Below are 20,816 nucleotides of genomic sequence, written 5' to 3'. Positions count from 1 at the left end.
TGTACTAAAAGGATGCTACTTCCCACTAGAAAAAGCAAATGAAGTGCAAATTTTCTTTCCATATTCTTAGGGCTTAATATCTGTTGTTTGTATAAACAGGATATTAGCACTGTATACCAGATCTTCCCAGATGAAGTTTTGGGATCAGGACAGTTTGGAATTGTTTATGGAGGTAAGGCTTTGGTGTGTTGTACAATTGTGCTTAAGATAAAAATCTTCTTGAATGGGGAAAATACTTGGACTCTAAAATGTTTTGTTGCAGAAATTAGCTGTCTGTTGTTTCATTTAAGACATATACGTTCAACAAAATATCTGTTTCGATATACTGCAGAAATTGCATATATGTTTATATTTTATGTGTTTATATTTTGTGTTGATGAAGTAATTTTGTAGATTGAAGTTTTCTGCCCAGTGGTGGGTCAATGTCCATCAATAGCTTCATATTCTCTGTAAGTTCTAATAAAGCTGTTCTTTTTGAGAAATGTAATGCATGAAAAAAACATTATTCTCCCTCTGTGTTTCTTTACATACTCCAGTGAGGCATTTTTTTGTTTCTTCAGTAGCTTGTTAGAATCTTTTTATTTTCTTATTAATTTTTCCTCTCTCTTTTCTCCTTTTTTTCTGCAGTTTTTTGGGGGATGTATTTAGTTACAGCTGTTGTTTGAGACAGTGTGAAGTGAGAACTAACAACAAATTTCTCACTGAGGTATCTCTGACTCTCTGATAAACCTGGGACAGGCACTAACATGCCTGAAGGCTATCACATATTTCATTTTTTGCTAGTGTGGAGCTACCAGTGAAGGACTAAGGCTACAACGAGCCAGTTGCACAGAATGCAGCTGCAGCTTACACATATATGAGAATTAACTTTGCATCTATACTGTTGAAATGTAGAGCTAAGTTTCTCATGTTTGTTTCTTACATGTTTAAATGGCTTTGTCAGGTGATAGCAAGTACTGTTGTCAAAGGGTAGAAAGAAGAGAAATGACAGAAAACTTTTAGTGTCTTATCTGCAAAACAGGTCTGAGGATTACTTGGTTATGGCCATTTGTACAACCCATTAAAAGGGAATGCTTTTCATAATTAATCATGTTAATTGATAGAGAGCTTTTCTTTTATTAATGCAGGAAAGCATCGCAAAACTGGAAGAGATGTTGCCATTAAAATAATTGATAAACTAAGATTTCCAACTAAACAGGAAAGTCAACTTCGTAATGAAGTTGCCATTTTACAGGTACTTTTCTGTTGTTTTTTACTGTATTAGCTCCATTATTTATTTCTGTAAATATAAAATGATAATATAATGATTTTAATTTATAATCACTACTGCCTTTGCAAAAATATTAGTATTTTTGCTGCATATTTTCCATAAAAAGCCAAATGGGTCAGCAGTGTCACACGAGGAGTTACAATTTCTGCAGTTTTAAGCACCAGATGCAATAAGGAAAATGTATGTTAAACTAATTTGAAATTCATACATTCTCCTGTACTTCCCGTAGAAATTTTGTCCCTGTGGCCTACAGGTTAGGCACACAATTTAAATTACTGAATACTGAAACATTGTCTGGTTTAGGTGGCAGTGTGAAATCTGAATATGCAATGATAAAAGCTACTGATCATATTGAGAAATCCAGTGCTGTATTTGTCTTTAATAGAATCTTCATCATCCTGGGGTGGTAAATCTGGAGTGTATGTTTGAGACACCAGAGAGGGTCTTTGTTGTTATGGAAAAACTCCATGGAGACATGCTGGAGATGATCTTGTCAAGTGAAAAGGGCAGATTGCCAGAGAGAATAACTAAGTTTTTAATTACTCAGGTAAGAAATTAATTATAGACCTGGAAGGACATTTGAGGTCAATTATTATCACTATCAACATTATGTTTCTTCTGTTTTCCTTTTGACATAGTTTACCTGGCTGGTTTATCAAAATCTGAGTAAAACAGGGGTGATAAAACAGCTTTCTTTACATGACTCTATGCTACTATCTACATTATAGATAGTAACCCATTAAGAGGACTTAAGACTGGACACATATAGAGCTGTTGGCTGCTGGATGGAGGGGACATCAACCTACAGTTTCTCATATGGTGGAAGAATTAAGCACAAGAAAGGAAAGCACTAAAAGCAAACAGTTGGAAAACTACAAAAAGAAATTTGAGCCTCTTGAACTGCCTTATATCAAACCACTGCAGTTCATACTATACACTGTTAAATCTATTTTCTGTGCTGAGATTGGATCTCAGTGCTACCTGTGTCTGAGTCTGGATTCCATTATTACTTCTATTAACAATTTGGTATGGGATTTATTTGAGCTTCCTGTTGTTATATTCCTGTAATATTGTCATATTGTTTCTTTGGCTGCCCGAAATACTGGTTTAAATTTAGATACACCATTGGTAGTGAGCCACCTCACAATCAGAGAAGCCCATGTTTCAGCAGTCAGGAAAAATGAAAGTAGCAGGAGCAACTGTACTATGGTGTTTAATATTATAAATTCCTTATTTGTTGTAGAACTTAACAGGTTTCCTAGTTTCCAGGCTTTAATGGGCAAAACTGCCACTAGCTTTAGAATTTGATTTCTTCTGTTCACAGGTTCATTCAGCCTCCTCACTGTTCACTGCTCTAATGCAGTGGCAAATTCTGTCAGCCCCTGACCGACAGAAGTTGAATTAAAGCCACACAAAAAGGATGGATATGTCACACTATCACTATATTTGTGTTTGTAACAGAACAGAAATACATACAACACTCTGCATTCTTTCTGCCATCAAAAATACTTCAATTGGATCATATGATATTTCTGTGAAATGTTTTTGGTTGAATCTAGATATGAAAGGTCATTCTGCAAATGTTGCTACATTCAAAGATGTCATGCACAAAAAAGTAAACAAATACTTAGAATCCAGTTTTTAAAAGATGTTTATAGTGTAAGCTCTTGGAGAGGGAAAAATAGTTGATGCAGTGAAACATGAAGAAAACTTGAGGCACAGCATTTTGGTTCTTGTTAAGTTTTTTGTTTTTTTTTTTTTCATTGTTGAAATTCTTGTAAAAGGTACATTTATGTTGAATTGTTTTTCTTCACACCAGTCCTTGCTTCTCTGCTCACTGATACTGTTCAAACAATATAAAACAACCATAATTTGATTTCTTTATTCACAGATCCTTGTTGCTTTAAGACATCTTCATTTCAAAAATATTGTCCACTGTGACCTCAAACCAGAAAATGTGTTATTGGCATCAGCTGATCCTTTCCCACAGGCAAGTAGAAAATACCCTTTCTTAAGATAAATTATTGTAACTAATAAGTATTTATGTAACCTGCCTGCACAGAATTTTAAGGTAAGAAAAATTGATCACTTATTCAAGCTACTTCATAAAGAAGTTATGTTTGAAAATCCTTGATTCTTGTCATTTGTTGAACTAGATATAATTAAAATATTGAACTAGATTTTCAAGTGTGACATAGCTACTTGTGTGATCATTTCTAATTTGCTCACCATTAAACACAAATTACTTGGCTGGTTGATTTACTCGAGAAAGAAAGTTATTTTTCTGAAAGTTTAAATAGGGCTCATGAAGAACAAGAGCTTCTTCTTTAATTCTATACATTTAAATGACATGTAGATCACAGGATATTTAAATACACATTCTGACTGGTTATATTTCTCATTAAAAGGTGTTTTTATCAGCTTCTGTTACCTTCAGTCTACAGAGTTCATCTATAATTTCCCTCACCCATTTTCAAAATGAATACTATTGATAATTTTTAGATAATATCAGTATCAGTAATTGGAAGGGAAGGATCTGTATTGAGTTGTTTTAAGTGAGAATTTTCAAGCTGCCTAATCTGTTACTTTGTAGAACTTAGACAAGGAAGTTTGCAGAGAGGCAGAGTATAGCTAGATCCATAATAAAATAAAAGTGGAAGTTTAAGAACTAACTTTTGTTGCTTGTTTTAAGAGAAAGCCATAGGTAAAACATTTTTTCTGTTTGCTGTGTTCTTATGCTGTGAATGAAAAGTATTACTATTTATTACTACTTTTATCACAAACCTGAGCTGTTGAGCCTATCCACAACAGTGTTTTATTCATGGAATGAAGGAGCAGAAGAGATAAAATGGACTGATATTCCAGTCTACTGTTTCAGTGGAATAAGAATATTCCTCTCAAAGAGGAGTTTAAAAAATAGTACCCGTGAAGGAGCAGTAGAGATGCATCTTGCAACTAACTGATGATTCCCCAACTGTGTATTTGATAATAAAATTAATGTATGTCTTACTATAGGATTTTTCATTAAACAGGTAAAACTTTGTGACTTTGGCTTTGCCCGAATCATTGGAGAGAAATCATTTAGGCGTTCAGTTGTGGGAACACCAGCCTACCTTGCTCCAGAGGTTCTGAGAAACAAAGGCTATAACAGATCTCTGGATATGTGGTCAGTGGGTGTCATCATTTATGTAAGCCTCAGTGGTACCTTTCCATTCAATGAAGATGAAGACATACATGACCAAATCCAGAATGCTGCTTTCATGTATCCACCTAATCCATGGAAGGAAATTTCTCTTGAAGGTAATACCTGTTTGTGGTTGCTCTTATTTAAGTGCTCAAAAGAGTGGATGTGTTTTGCTTTTATATTTTATTCTTTTCATAATAGAATTTAAAAAAGAAAAAAAATTCCAGTAATGTAATGTGTCTGTTTTGTGCTATCAGCTGCTTTAGGCATTTCCTACAGAGCACGTGTAGACTGCATATGGCATAATTTCCTAGCATGGGATCGCTCCAGGAGGTGTTGAAGGAGGCTCATAACCACCTACAGATGAGATTGCTATAGAATCTGTGGGGAGCTTAAGCTGCTGTAATTGGTCTTGTGTATATTCATTTATGTACCTCATCATTCAGCTCTATTGCATCTGCAGTCTGTTTCTTGTTCTACTTGTTCCAGTAATTGAGTTTGGTTTCAATTGGATGCTGTACTCTGATATCTTTGTTTGGGGAAGATAAAAGTGAACAATTCCGTAGACGAGATTTCAGGAACAGTGTGAGAAAATGTCATACAAGAGACTTTATGCAGGGGGAAAAGGCTTGGAGATAACTGTGAGACCTTTGAAACTAGAGTTCTGGTCAATGGCATCAAAGACTTTTGATAAAAAACAAAAGAACAATGTGACTAATTCACTAGGAACATCTTTAAAGAAGGTAAATTAGTTCTATTAAAAATGTGTCTAAACACAACTAAGTAGGCCATTTAAAAAAAACAGGCACTTCTAGTTTCACTAACATTTTCACGTACGTAGCATTTTCAGGCAATTTGATTTTCTTTGGGATTTTTTTTTTTTAGTCCTGAGTTCTGCAGGATTGTAAGTCTTAAAGCAAAGAAACATTATAAGCATCAGATCTTACATCCTTTTCTGAACTGTAATATGTGCCAAACTGAATTACAATGCTAGCCTTTATAATTTCTGGTATTTACAGTACCGTTTTTCTGCTTTTCAGGTGATGTGTTTAACATACTGGTTAAGCATAGTTTAGAGTAGTGTGCCTAATGCTTACTAAATATTGCAGCCATGTGAGATTCTCTTCTGAAAATGCTCTGAGAGCATTGTTTGTTATTTTATCTCAGTGGCAGATGAAGTTTGAAATCTGTTGGAAAAAAAAAAAGCTATAAATCTGCACAATTACACACTGAAGTTCTCCTGAACCTCCACACACTTTGATATGTAAGCTGACAGAATCTGTTGGCAGCAATGCTTTATCTGTCGCTAGAGATAAGCAAACAGCAATCAACACAGGGGAAGCTGCAAGAAATTGTCTCCCACAAGTTTCTACTGTGGTAGACAGGAGATCAATTTTTGCACTCAGAGGTGAAGATTCAGTAGAGCACCTACAGAAAACTCACCTACTTGGGTGTTATCTCTCCATTTGTAGAATCACAGCCTTCATTAAGGGTTGATGGATAGCAGGCTGCAAGCATGCAGAAGGGAGGGAAACACACTTTAACTAATTACTAAATTAAAATCTGCTTATACATTGTGATTTTATTACATATTTTGGATTGCTCAGTGATGAACCACTCTATTGTGCTAAATGAAAACCTGGAAAATGTCTGAAGAGATTCCATTATGTCTAACAGAGGGAGTTGAAGTCTCGATCTCTGTACAAATATTACTCGATAAGGCTGATTTTTCGAGCTCAATTTTGAACTCAAATTCCATATTACTTAGGGAAAATAAAGGAATGTTTTTCTCAAGTCCTGCTTCACTCTCCTGCACAGATTGTGAGAGAGCAGGAGCTGCCCCTGTGGACCTGCTGGCTCCATCCAGTTTCTGTTACCTCTGACAGTGCAGCATGGTTAAAATGCAAACCTGCCCTGGTGTCCTAATGCATCTGATCTGATTGCAGTTCTGAACTGTGCCATGTTAATTAATGCCACAAATTATTGGATAATTTAGGGGACAAACACAGATTATTTTAAAGGTTTTATGAAGGAACTTCTGCATGCCTATTGCAGAGATTGGTGCTAAGGAAAGGTGAACAGCAGTTAAACCTTTTGTGTCATGTCCATGATCATTACTGTGACTCAGAGAGCCAAATGCCTAAAACCTCTTGCAACTGTAGCTATTGCAGTGCTCTCTCCAGACCACTGCTCATGTAAAAAGTTTAAGAATGGCTAAACTTCGTTATTCCCATCTTCTATTTTTATTGTAATCAGAGAGGGAAAAGCATTTATTTCTTTGAATTCAAAAGATAGCACAGCAGTTAGAGTGAATTATGCTGTGTTTAGTACCATTTTGGCTTTAGTGCACACCACATGCTTTTCCTGATACTTCCTAAACAACAGCATATTAATTTGTGAGCTGGAAGGCAGAGGGTAGCAAAACTTTAAAAGAAAAAAAAATGAGACTCATCATATGTAAACAATGTGTCTGGAAAAGTAACAGCAATGGTAAAGTAGCCTTAATATTCCCAATATATGTTACTTAGTCAATTACTGGTCTTTAAGTAAAATTGGCTTTTCAAATTTTAAATTGCACTGATGAGGTGATAGATTAATAAAAACCACATGACCCATAACAATTCAAACTGCATGGTAATATAAATAACGTATTTAATGTCTAATGGATTCAGAGGAAAAGCACATGGAGCTAAGTTGTGTCTTAGAGGAAAAGTGGGCCATATTGGGTAATATTCTGGTCAGCGTTAATTTTCTTGATAGTAACTTTTTCTGTAGCATTTTATAGCAATTCTTAAAATCTGCAGTCACAAGCCAAGAAAAAGAACTTATTCGAAGATAATATTTTCTGAATGCTTAATATTTTTAAGTCACAATCAACAGTTGTCTTCTCTGCCAGTCATTTATATGGTCTAGTCATTCATTGAGTCCTCTCCTTCCATAATGTGTCTGTCTGATGTCATAGCCCCTAGACTAATTTCATCAACTCTTCCTGATGAGAAATCTAGCTTTTTTGTGTAATGCTTTGTCCTTCCTTTTATCCATTTAAGATATCCTTTATCCTACTTAAGAAAACAAAGACTTTTCAGTTTTGTAGGTTTCTCCATAGGGAGTTCTGATTTTTGCCTAAGTGGCTGCATTTTTCCATATTCTTCCAGTAACTTCACTCTTTCAAAAGAACATATATCCCAAAATCTGATTCTGTTTTGAGATGTCTAAATAAGATTGTAATACCTTACTGAAGATAGGTAGTTTTTGTGGTAGATGTTTGGTATGTTTTAGAAAACCGGGTTTTGTTAGAGCCATTCAGCAATTCATTGCCCAGTCTATTTCTGCTCTCTCTTCAGTGTTTGTCAAGCCAGGCCGCATTTCCAAATTCTGAATTGCTGTATGACAATTTGAACTTAATTCAGTCCTCATTGTGGCATTTTGCTAGATACTGATGTAGAGGAATCTACTTGCAGAATTCCTGTCTATTTTATAACTTGAAATTTCACATGTCTCAAACGTGGAACCTGTTTTCAACAGCTTTGCTGTTTGTTTCCAGTTTTAACCTTCCAGTCTACCAAATTTGCATCATCTCAAGAGATTTATTTTTACTTCACTACATGACACAAGAAATAAATATTGCTAAATATAAAGATAGAACTCCATGATGGATTTTTTCTCTCTATCTGTTAGTATATTTTATGTACTATGACTTCACTGTGGTAGCTATTCTTTTGAACTGTATGGTCCTAAAATGTGCTGTATCAAGACTGGAATTATTCATAGTGTGTTTCATTCTGCTGTCCTATTTTCATAAAACATTGTATTCATAATTCTTTTTTCATCAGCTACCACCAACACAGCTATTGCTACCAACGTGATGGGCTGTGTAATGTACATCACACATCATTAATTAGGTGCTTCATATTACTTAATATTATTTTAATAACTTGGGAAGAAACAATGCCATTCCTATCATGCATTAAATTTGGTCATGGTGTCCCTGTTACAATGCTTTGTAGTCATATATAAATACCATGGCTGGCTTTGAGTCAGTATTTATTTGTACTTCTTCCAGCATAATGTGAATAGAAACTCTGAGTGCTTCACACATTAATGAGAAAGTCACATGAATGAATGAGCATTGAGTATCAGGAGGTCAATGCATGTTATAGCTCAAAGATGCTCTCTGCCTCTGTAAATGTTTAGCTAGCTGTTGAAAAGGAGGTCTTGGTTCTTCTTACACATTTGCTTGGATAAAGTAGTACTAGGAAACCTCACTTGTAGGGTACAGCTTAGAATTGATAAGGATTTCTTTTGAGAGTACAGCTGAATCTGTGTGCCTGAAAATCTTAGCCAACTGAAGATCATTTTATGCTAAAATAACTGCATGTACACTGGAGCATTTGTAAGCAAAGCTGTATTGACTAGCAGCAGGAAAGGGATGTGTGTGTATGAAAAATTATAATAATGATGACCTCTAATCAATTAACCTATTCTTAGAAAAATCCAGGGTCTAGGAAGTCCTGGACATCCTGTATTAGTGGAAGCAGCTTAAATTTGTCCAAATGATGGCAGGAAGAGTAGGTAGTATTCCATTTAAAATTCTTAATCAATTATAAATTTATCATTAATTTAAGACTGCTTTTTTTTTATATCCTTCAGGTGATTTCTTGTTTATAACTTATGCAAAAAGTTTAAATCTGTAGGGAAGGACTAAATTAATTATATGTTTGTAACAGGGTTTTAAGATATTTTGTAAACTTTTGCATTTATATGCAGGGCACGTTCTAGCTGAGTTAAAGCAGTCATTCCTGTGAAAAGCAATTATTCTGTTAATTTGATACTTAGAGTGAAAATTGTGGCTTTGTCCGTACTACAATTAATTATTTGGCATATTAATAAACTTGCATAAGCAGTATAGAGCCATGAACCTCCTGACTGTGGAGGTTCTTTCCAGTGAATTGAAAGAGCTATCTTTCCTAAAATCAAAGGGATACAGAGCTTTCTAAAGTTTGCATTTGAATTTTTCTGTCGGGGATTCTGTGAATGATCACTTGTCTAAAAGGCCAGTACTCATTCTGCTGGAGAAGTTGGCTAGTTTATTCCCTTTAACAAAGTCTCCAGCTCCTAGAACTTTATAAGTCTTCAACTGACTTGCACTATCATGAAAGGTAAGCCAGGAGCCCATAAAAAGGTAAACAGGAGTCCATAAAAGTGTTAGAAAAAGCACTTCCATAATCCTCTCAGAACTTTCACTCAGGTTGCCTTCTTGGTGATAACCTGGTGCATTCCCCTAGATTGTGTGCAGAGCAGAGGTGTTCTTTCTTAATGCTCTCAATTTACTTAATTATAGATTTTACAGAGGAATACTATGAAATTTTATAAAGCTCCTAAAATGTCTGGTTTACTTTAAGGATTACTTTAAAACCTGATTTAAAATAAAAAATCAGTGAAAATTAATGAAAATACTTAAAAATACTATATAGTTACTACCCTCTCCTCAAAACTGCTTCATCTTCCTAGACAGAATATTTAATTTTGTAACAGGTGATGCCCAAATTTTGCTCCCTGAAGTTGTATGTTGAAAATAAATGTTAATGCCTTTCAAATTTTTATCTTCATTGTTTTTAAGCAGTACAACTCAAAATTTAGTCGTCAAACAATTATGTGTATTTTTTTTTAATTCAGAAATTGAGGGAACATGCATCTTATTGTTCATTCATTTTACATGAATTGCAGCTAGACTAAGCTTTGCAGGATAGTGGCTGTCAGGATGCTGTCAGAACAGGATGGGGGTTTTGTGAGTTTAAACACAGAGAAAAACAGTGAACTTTTCACAAGTCTTTTAAGCATTTTAATTCTAGCACTCACAATCTCCTTATTAGACTTCCTAGATTCTTCTTTGCTTTACCCTGCCCTGTTCTTTTGTTGCCTTGCCTGTATCTATCACTTGCATCTTGGCTACTGTTACTCAGACAAAACTCTTACAGGTTCAACAAGTGGCATTTCTTGAATTGCATGATTTCCTGATAAAAAATAGCAAAGACTCTTTGCTGTTGAAGCTTTTATTTTCTTCTTTCATCTAAGTTTGAAAACTTTGAGTAATAAAGCAAATAAAATTGTATCAGATAGTTTGAGTTTCTACTTCAGGTGTTCTTCTAGTAGGCATGTTTAATTTCTGCTTATTTATTTATTTGTGCTTATTTCTTAAGAGGCAAGGGATAGACAAAACTTTCCTGGCAAAAAGAACTCTAGATAAAAAACAAAACTAACAGCAAAACTGGTCACAGAGACAGCAATATTGCAGTGGTAAAACAAACAGCCTGTCTGTGTAAACTGTTTTCAAGTGCTTGGTACTGACAATTGTAACCATCCAGGGAAACTGCCTTTTCCCCCTCATCATATTTTTCTTCCCTGTCTTTTTTTGTGCACCTTCTCTAGTGATTTTTTTCTAGACCAGTCCCTTTCTGGTCTGTTCAACAAGCCATTGGTAATTTCCCCCAAGAATACAAAGAAATATGTTATTAGACATAATATATCCTTGTCCTGAAGCGAAAAAAGGGGCCCCTCGTCCTGTTGTAACTTGAGGGAAGTTGAATAGCTAAATATGATATCCTCGCTTGTGAGGCTCACAGTCATATCTGCCTCCAGTGGGTTGCACAGAAGGAATGTAATAGAGACATTATCGGCCCTCAGTGGGTGCTTGACAGTTACCGAGGCACACGCTGGGATATGTGCACCTACATCACAGCAGTTACCAGGACAATCAGCCTCTCATCAAGTTCTTGACCTGTTTTCCAAACTGAGATTCATAGTAAATGATTGAAAAATGAACTCTGAAGATCATACACACCCAAATACCACTGAAAATAATAAAGAAATGGTAGCCCTACTGAATTCACATTCAGCGCTGGCTTATATACCAAAAGACAGACTGGAGTCTTACCCTTAAATTCAGCAGTATTAAAGTAAGTTGGACAGTGTTGCAGAAGATGCTGATGTTTGTTGATACCCAGATCTTCTGCAGTGGGTAAGGGACTATGTTTTCCTCTTTGAAACATCAGATAAAAACAACTATCACAATTTTTTGATAGGTGGCATCAAAGCCATTGTGTACGACTGACTTCCCAATCTCTTCCCCATAGCTTCAAACCTGAGAATGTCTCATATGAATAAAGAGGAAGAGGGTTACCCCAGTATTTTGGAAAAGAAACGAGTTTTAAGAATGATGCCGTCTGTCAGTAATGGTCCTACTGGATATCCACTGACTTTCTTATCCTACATACAGTTCACCAGCATTTTGAGAGAGAACAAAATAAACACGAGTTAGAAAATTTAGCATTAACTGTACTTGATGCTAAAAGAGTAAGTAGATAACAATCTGTTTGTCCACAATAGAAGAGTAAAATTAGGACCATCTGTTCCAGGAAAAGAATGGCTCAGAGCCTCTGGCAATGCTTTCTTTGTCAAAAGTCTTGAGATTTATTTTCTGTCATTCCCATGATTGCTCTGATTTCCAAGACAGTATTCATCACCAGGAAGTCAGGGCTGCTTTAGTGATAGTCTCCCATTGCCAAGAATAGGTTTGTCTATCAAATTAACTGCATAAATTCAGATAGACTGTCATGTGCATTCCCATTTTCCTGGATATTGTTTTCATTGTTTTCTGCCCCATGACAGAAGCACACATAAAGCCCTAGATGGCAAATCGAGCCTGCAGAGAAGAAGCCTCTGTTAAAAAAGAAAAGCTTTTCCTTATTGTTGTACAAAATACAACCTCAGAGATAATTGGCTTAAAGAATTCTGTCTCATCTCATACTCTTAAAACAGACAAGATGATTATTCAGCTCCTTTAATACCCAGCTGGCAACAATATTCATCTGACGTGTTTCAGACCCGGTGCCCCTCAGTGGTGCCATGGGTCTGTGTTACTTTCAAGACCATCTTTCCCTGTCACCATGATATAAACAGAGAAATAAAGATGTAAACCAGCATACTTTGGACTAGCCAAGGGATAATGTGATGAAATGGAAAAATTGCAGGAATATTATCATTCCTTGTGGCTAGTCAGTTATTCTGGAGTAGCAGTAACTTTCCACCAGAACTAATGCTGAACATTTAGCACCACCTAATATGATTTAACCTCCTTTCATTATAGCCTCTTTTTTTTTTTTTTTAATGTTTTTCTGTAATTGCATTCAAAGCTTAGCAGTCTCATTACAGAGATTTTTCCAAATGGGTCACTCTTTGCAGTTCCATGCATTGGTCATTGGCTCACGGGTCTCATCCCTTCAGGCACCACAGCACACATACCTACAGGGTGAAAGAGTTGGCTTTGTTCAGCCTGGAGGAGATCAGTTTCCAGGGGAGTCCGTATAGCACCTTGAACTCCCTAAAGGAGGCTACAAGAGACCTTTTACAAGGGCATGCAGTGATGGGGTAATTGCTTTTAACTGAAAAGGGCAGGTTTAGGTTGGTTATTAGGAGGAATTTCTTGACTCTGACGGTGATGATACAGTGGGACAGGTTGTTCAGAGAGGTTGTGCATGCCCCATCTGTGGAAGTGTTCAAGACCAATTGAACAATCCAGTCTAGTAGAAGGTCTCCATACCCATGGTAGTAGAGTTGGATCTTCAAGGACCTTTTCAACCTAAACTATTCTGTGATTCTGTAAACCTCAGTGAATCATTGACTCCAAAACCACAGAAGTCATGAAATTGTTAATGACGCCCTTCTCACTTTTCTGACACTGCCAACTGTTGACTAGCAAGTAGAAGCAATGCTCAGTTCAAAAGAATAGTATTGCAAGACTTGATGACTTACAAAACCTAATTTCTCCACTCAGGGACTGGGAAGGCGTTGCTGTCAGTTGTGACATTGAAAGTCTAAGAAAAATATATACATGTATATTGTTTACTGTGGTACCTGAAGAATGCTATTCTTGGGAGGAAAATGTTAAAGCTGGAAGATTTGGCACCAAGGGAGTATTTTTACTTGAAGTGACCTTGCACCTTGCTGCTAAAAATGTTGGTGTAGGAAAGCTCCATTTATTATGCTGAGTGTTGCTCATCCTCTGCCTCTTTTGAGAAGTAGAATTCACATGTAGAGACAGCACACTCTCACAGACAGGCTTGAGCCTCGTGCTGGAGAGAGATCACAGAAGCACAGCCTTGAGATGGACTGGGGGTGCCCCAGCCCTGTGATACATCGGGGCAGGCAGTGCCCCCCTTGTGCCAGGACGAGCTGAGCCCAGCAGAGCTGGTGTCCCCGTGCCTGTGCAATGGAATAAACCTTCTCCTTGCATTTCACCTGTGGCTGGGTGGTTGCCTTGGTTGCCTCCATGTGTCAAATCACACAACGGTAGACCTCACATGAGTTTTTTTTCTCTTGAGCAGGATACGCGTGAGAATTATTTTCAAGCAACTGTTCAGTAAAACAGTTTTAATCCCATTAGGAAGGGTTGCATGGGTGCCTTCAGGTACATCAGCATTGACTGCAATTTGTAAAAAGCTGGAGTGAGAAGGGATAACTGCCCTCTTTTTACAAGCACCATGTCTGTGTAGCTCTCTGTTTGCATGTCCTAGCTGAAACAAATACATTTGAGCTAACATTTTCCAATATTATTTCTTTTCAGCTATTGATCTCATAAATAATTTATTGCAAGTGAAAATGAGAAAGCGCTACAGTGTGGACAAGACGTTAAGCCACCCATGGTTACAGGTATTTCTCCAAATTCCATGGTTTTACCTTTGCATTCGGACTCTAAACATATAAAAAAAATCTTCATCTTTAAGCACAGTAGAATCTAAAAAAATCTACTAACCTGAATACTCTACTAACTTTAGAAGCTCATGCTTGTTCATCAATTTACCTATGGTTTCTCATTAATTTCTGAAGTATTAGATTCCAGCCTCATGCTGTCAAAATACATTTAAAAATATTTTATCATTTTTGTCTACTTAGAAAATTACGTATATTAAAAAACTCCTTGTAGTCATTTGACTTACATTATTTCATTGCCTGCAGTTTACTCTGATTCACTTCTTATTAAAATTATTCAATGGGCTTTCACTTCACAGTCATCACAAAAACTAATGAAATTGTGTGCTTGCCAGGAAAATACATTAACCACATTCAACTGAATTCTTCAAGTAAAAACTGAGATGTAAGGAATTTTTAAGATGCTAGCAGTCTCTGTCTTGTGCTCACCATATGATATGGTAATATGTTTTTTTATCCTGGCAGCAGCCAAATCACTGCAAGTTCAAGGCCCAAGACAAAGCAGTGAGGAGCCAGGGTCTGTTCCAGCATTCCAGCCAAGGAGCAGGGAGGCCTGGGGGCAGCCCAGGCCAGGGCACTGTGTCCCTCCCTGGAGATGAGGACAGGCTGAGGCCAGACAGATGCATCAGCCTGTCAGATCTCCCAGAGGAGCTCTGTTTACATCTAGGAAAGTAATCATGGCACAGGCATGGCATAGACCAGATACATAATCCCCAGTCCCAAAGGAATCTTTATCAAACCAGGAAACTGAGTCCTACTTCAGTGTGTTATAGCTGGTACTGTGTCTCAGAGTAGATGGTGACCTGGTACAGGAGGAAAAGGGCTGTAACTGCCCATGCTGCACCCCACCTTTCTCAGGGATGTTTATCTGGAGCTTGCTCTCTTACCCTCAGATTTCCTGTCCCTCACTAGTTTTTTCCTCCAAGACCACTCCTCTGCCTGGCAGCCATCGCAGAATGCATTTGCTTGAGTCTGTGGGGACCAGAAGTGTCTGGGCTGAGGTCTACAGCAAGGATGCTGGCTGTCTCATGTGACAGGACAGGGTCCTTCTCCTCTAGATCCACTTTTATTGCTTGTGTACTAGTGAGTGGAGGTGAACTAAGATGGAGCAGTTCAGCAGCAGCTCTAGCCCCAGGGACGGGATGAGTACTCTGTCTAGAAGAGTCCTGCCTTGCAGGCTAAGGAAAGATAACAGTGGTTATTTTTCCTTACAGGGCAGTGAGACTTAGTGGCGTTCTCTGAGAGGATGACTCTAAGAATAAGCCAAAGTATATGTGATACTAAAGATGAAATCTTTATGCATTTACTTTGTTTAGGCTTTCTGATGCTTTGGCTATGTGGTTAGGGTTGTGTCTTAGGCTGAGACAAGGTGAAGGAGAAAAAAGAAAACTGGATACAGGATCATGAGGAGAGGGTTAGTCTGCATGGGGCTAGGATTGGCTCTATTACTGCAGCTTCATGTGTTCTTTGGGTGGGAATAAGAAAATAAATTATTAAACTTGCATATTTTGGACAGATGAGTGGCTGCAGTGCATAATGGTCTAAAACAGCATGAGACTCAAACTAATTTCCATCCTTAAATTTGACTGTCAACATGGAGTTCCAAACTACCTTAATGTTTAGATGTATACATTTCTTTGAGGAAACCAGTAATTGCCCAAGTTCAGAAAAGGAGATTTTTCTAGCCCAAGCTGAATTTGTGTTCTGCATTATTATACTGAGATACAGACTTAGCTGTCTTGACTGATACAGATCACTAGAATGTATTTGTATGATTTAAAGATGTTTCTTCTTCCTTATTCATCTTGTGACTAGAAGGAGGAATTGCTTTACCACCATGCCTCAGTTAGATATTACGGCAATCTATACATATCTGTACATTTTGCAAAACAACCTGTAATTCTGTAAAGCTCAATGCTATAATTGTGACAATTCAATTAAATTAATTTATTAAAAAATCCTCTAGGGATGAAATTTATATCTTTAGGCAGATTTCACATTTATATAAGATTTTTTCCGTTCTAGAGCAATAGGGATGATCCTTTGATAGCTGAGTTAATAGCACTTTGAGTGTTATTGATAGCAAAGGGAGTATAATTTATTTTAGGAAATCTAAAAGTAATACTGTTATTCTTTTTCAGGACTACCAAACCTGGTTAGATTTAAGGGAACTGGAATGTAAAATGGGGGAACGTTACATCACCCATGAAAGTGATGACTCCCGGTGGGAACAGTATTCAGAAGAACATGGATTGCAGTATCCAGCACACCTTATCAGTCCAAGTGCTAACCATAACGAAAACACCAAGCTAGAAGAAACAGAAATGAAAGCCCTCAGTGAGCGTGTCAGCATCCTTTAAGTTACATCCCCTATAATCTGTCAAAACACTGTGGAATTAATAAATACATACGGTCAGGTTTAACGTTTGCCTTGCAGAACTGCCATTATTTTCTGTCAGATGGGAACAAAGCTGTTATGCTGTTACACTGTTGATATATCTGAGTTGCCAAGACAAATCAACAGAAACATTTTTGTGTGACCAACTGTGTTGTATTTACAAAAGTTCCCAGAAACACTAAACTTGTTATTGTGAATGATTCATGTTGTATTTAATGTATTAAAACCTGTCTCCACGGTGCCTTTGCAAACTAGTGTTTTTCTTACTTGAGCCTCATTTTGGTAAGAGAGAACTTTCCCGGGAAGATCTCGGGGGTATTTTGTGCATCGTTAGTATTGTAATTGTAAGCAAACTCTTGAAGAGTAGATTATAACTGCTGTTCTGTGAACAACTTCTACCATTTGGATAAAAGCTTTATCTAGTGTTCTAAAAATAGAAAAGGCAAAAAATAATGAATTGCATAGAATTGTACAGTTTCAGATAACCTGTGTATTTGTATGTTCATGTATATAGATACACATGCACACAGTACAACTTGCTCTTAAGCCTAAATGCCTTAGTAAAATATAAACTGCAGCATGTCAGTTGTATTTCCCCTTTTCTTAAAATATTCTTCTCTATTATGAATATTCTCTAATATGTACATTCAAAAACTAAATAACGTGTTGACTTTGTGTATGTTTTCAATAAAAGTCTTGTTAAAATATGTTCATTGATGAAACTTCTTGCTTAAAATAGCCCTGGAGTGGCATCAGAAGTATATAGAATAAATTAATTCATCATTAAGAAGACAGCGTGGAGGTAGGTGGGAAAATGCTGCTGAAAAACCTCTGTTCCTTTCACACATATTTTATGAGAACCTAATGGGTCTGATTTTGTTCAGTTTTGAAACACACTGAGGGAGTGGGGAAGTTGATGCATTAAAAGAATTTTAGTTTTTTGAGAAATGCGCTGCTTGTGCTTTTCCACTGAGTTCCACTGAACTGCAGATCTTGCTCTTCTTCCCCTGAATACTTAAAAGATGCTAATTTTCATTTCTAACTATTACTTAGACTACCAGTGCTAAGCTATTTAGTTGTAACAGTGAGAGATCTTCTGGCTGCACTATAAAAACACGTGACAGAGGAATTCACTGAAAAGCTGAAATTTATTCTATGCCGTTTTCTGTCTTGGAAAAAAAAACCAGTTAATGTATAGGTTGTAATGTAAGACTGAGGTTAAAAATGTAAAGATGCATTGGGCTAGAGGCGGAAGTACGCAAAGATAAGAGCTAATAGCCACATATGGTAAAGCTCCACTGCTCAAATATTGGCTTTATGTTAGAGTCATGAGCTCTTCATTAGATAAATTCATTCTTTCATTGAAGAAGAGCTTTGTCCTGAGAAAATTTTTGCTAGATACACAACATCACTAAAACCAGAAGAATTTTTCCTCTGTATTTTACACGTCTGCTGGATGTTTAGTATGTACTATAGAGGAAATGAAGAAAAGGCACCTCTATTCAAACAGAAAAAATTATATTCTAGAAAATTAAAAAGTACTGTGAAAAATTATTTATAAATCTCTTCTCCTTCCTCCCCACTTTCTTTCGCTACTTCCACTTCCAAAAAAACCAAAATCCTTTTCTGCTTAAGGTCTCTCATAATCATGGCCTTTTGACATGTTCTGAAGAAGTTCTTGTTGGGCAAGGTCAAACGTGTCGACTATTCTGCCATGCTGCATTTTTCTGCCATATCTATATTTTCTGTCAGGATGTTCCTACCAGACTAAGTATTGGCTAATCGTTGGCCATTGTTTATTTTTCTTTCGGCCTTAAGCTTAATCGTCAATTGACAGTAAAGTAAACATAAAAATAGAGTTGGGCTAAGTATCAAATTTTCTGTTAGTAAAAGTGCACGTGCTTGAGTATATTTAAAAGTAAGTCCACTTACAGGTGCACTGGTGGACTCATGGATGTAGGAAGATTATATCTGTTCCATTCTATGAGTACTCCAGGGATCAAGTCAAACTAAATTTTCTAAGAGGAAATCAGGAGAATTACCAGTCATATAAACTTTTTTCAGATGCTGTTATCATGACTGCTCATAAGGAGCCTGCGTATCACAGAAGTGCATTAATTGTGTTGTGTCATTCCCTTGGTATTAACCATTAACAGATTTAAAGTTCTGCTTTCATATTGATCAATTTAGATGAATGGGGATTTTAGTAGTTGTCTTGGTTTCATTAATTAATTAATGAATTAATGTACTAACTCTTGAGCAAAGGTGCTTTTCAACAAAATATTCGCAGAAATATGAATTAACATACCGGCAATCTGTTCCTAATCTTGGACAGTAGTGTAGAAATTAAGTGAGAAAGCAAAACACTGTAATTTTCAACAGCATGTCTAAGAAGGTGGGTGACAAAAACTGCAACTTTCAGTGAAAAACGAAGAACATTGAGTACTTCCATTAAATCCCAGTGTCTGCTGATTTCTTCCATAACAAAGGTTGTCATGCACATGTCTTTGCTCAGCACAGACCCATGTTAATCAACTTTTTCAATCTCATGGAGCACTTTCAATAAACTGTTTGCCAGTGGAGCAGAGACAAAAGTATAAATAAATTTCTTTCCTAAGAAACTTTCTGAGTAGTCAGTAAACATGGCTTCCAAGAAACTCTTATTACTAGGGGCACATTTCACTTTTTTTCCTCTCCATGCCTGTTTTATTTTTGTTAAGGTTTTTGAGTGCTGAAACTTGCTTCATCACTTTAAGAAACTTGTGCAATATTCATTGCTTTTCAAAAATAATCTGCCTTTAGCCAATATAATACATTAATTTTTTCCCTGCTGTTGTTCAAAAAATATTACACTCTGAAATTTGAGTTCTTTGCATTTGAGCCAGACAGATGAATTCATTGATTCCTAACTCGTAGCCTAAATGGAACAAACACATCAGCATCAAAGTGTACTGAAGCAAATCTGGGGTTGTGTTGTTCTGTATTATTTTCCTTTTTTTTTTTTTTGTTTTTGTTTTTGTTTTTTTTTTTTTTGTTGTTGTTGTTGTTGGTTTTTTTTTTTTTGTTTTTTACTCAGGAAAAAGGAATGGTGAGCTATTCTGTGGCAGTATTTCCATGGCCTTTACCATTTTCCACTAGGCCAACAGTTCCTGCACTGTTGCATCATGGAAGCAAAACCAACAGTGGTTATGCTGCATAGAAGTGTTGACCTGTTGATGGTATTTCCTTTTCTGCCACACCATATCCTATGCATATCAAGCACATGTGCACAGGTAATACATCTGAAGACACATTTATTGTGTCAAAGCTTAGCTGTGGAGTGCAGAGAAGTATCCAACAGATACTTGGAAGTCAGAATTTCTGATTTACGTGGAGTAGCCATTTTCATTTCTACAATCTTTGGTAATTCAGGAACAGTTTATCCAGTGTCTTGTCCAGTTTAACTAAAACAAAGTGAGCAAAAGGATGCCTTTGTGCAATTTGTACAGCTCAAGTGTCATGCAGCTGCTCAGCCAAGTGTCACCATCCATCCATCCATCCATCCATCCATCCATCCATCCATCCATCCATCCATCCACATCTTCACAGGATGGAAAGGAATTCCCATCAGTATTCCTTTCTCTCCCATTGTCTCAGATATGTATCAGACCTCCTCATTCTCATCTTAGCAAGATCTCTTCAAAAGCAGTTGGATACTCTACTTTCTGTGTTTTTCACCCTCCCTACTCTTACCCTTCTTCACCTCACTCCTGAAAAACCTTCCTAGTCTCATCTCTCCAGGAGTTAATAAACAGCAAATCCTGTTCTCGTGTCAAGGCAGTAGCTATTTTTTGTCTTTAAAACAGGGGGTTTTTTTGTTTGAAAGATTATTTTTTTCACATTATTAGATAAACCAACACCTCTTCTGCGCACCTGAATTTTTACTGGACAATGAAGTCAGAGACATGATAGGGAAAACGCTAAGCTGATACAAATATTTAGCATTTTTTCAAATAAGGGGAAAAGGAAAAGGAAAAGAAATCTACTAAGCAAATTTTTAGAATTAATCACTAGGCAGGTTAATATATATATTCTGCAGTCTATAAGACTGGGCAAAAGATTACAGTTGGATAATGATGAATTATGGTGCAGTATTATTCAGCTGGGTGTACTAAAATATTGGCATCCTGGAAAAGCTCTACTTCATGCAGATACTC

The 20,816-nt window shown here is 36.7% G+C and overlaps 1 protein-coding gene across 2 annotated transcripts in view; it reads left to right on the top strand.

Annotated features, from left to right (window-relative positions):
- The window catches only part of PRKD1 (protein kinase D1), a 114,176-nt gene extending 96,848 nt beyond the window's left edge, over positions 1 to 17,328 (top strand). For both annotated transcript variants that reach the window (XM_059474639.1, XM_059474638.1), the window contains 7 exons: positions 100 to 172; positions 1,128 to 1,234; positions 1,656 to 1,817; positions 3,162 to 3,260; positions 4,303 to 4,570; positions 14,077 to 14,162; positions 16,364 to 17,328. In XM_059474639.1, coding sequence (XP_059330622.1) covers positions 100 to 172; positions 1,128 to 1,234; positions 1,656 to 1,817; positions 3,162 to 3,260; positions 4,303 to 4,570; positions 14,077 to 14,162; positions 16,364 to 16,582 — 1,014 coding nt within the window. In that variant the 3' untranslated portion in view covers positions 16,583 to 17,328. The remainder of the gene's footprint in view (positions 1 to 99; positions 173 to 1,127; positions 1,235 to 1,655; positions 1,818 to 3,161; positions 3,261 to 4,302; positions 4,571 to 14,076; positions 14,163 to 16,363) is intronic.
- Positions 17,329 to 20,816: the final 3,488 nt, after the last annotated feature.

Source organism: Ammospiza nelsoni, chromosome 6 (assembly GCF_027579445.1).
Source record: "Ammospiza nelsoni isolate bAmmNel1 chromosome 6, bAmmNel1.pri, whole genome shotgun sequence".
Lineage (NCBI taxonomy): Eukaryota > Metazoa > Chordata > Aves > Passeriformes > Passerellidae > Ammospiza > Ammospiza nelsoni.
Note: the sequence above shows the minus strand (reverse complement) of the source record. Positions and strands in the feature narration are given on the sequence as shown.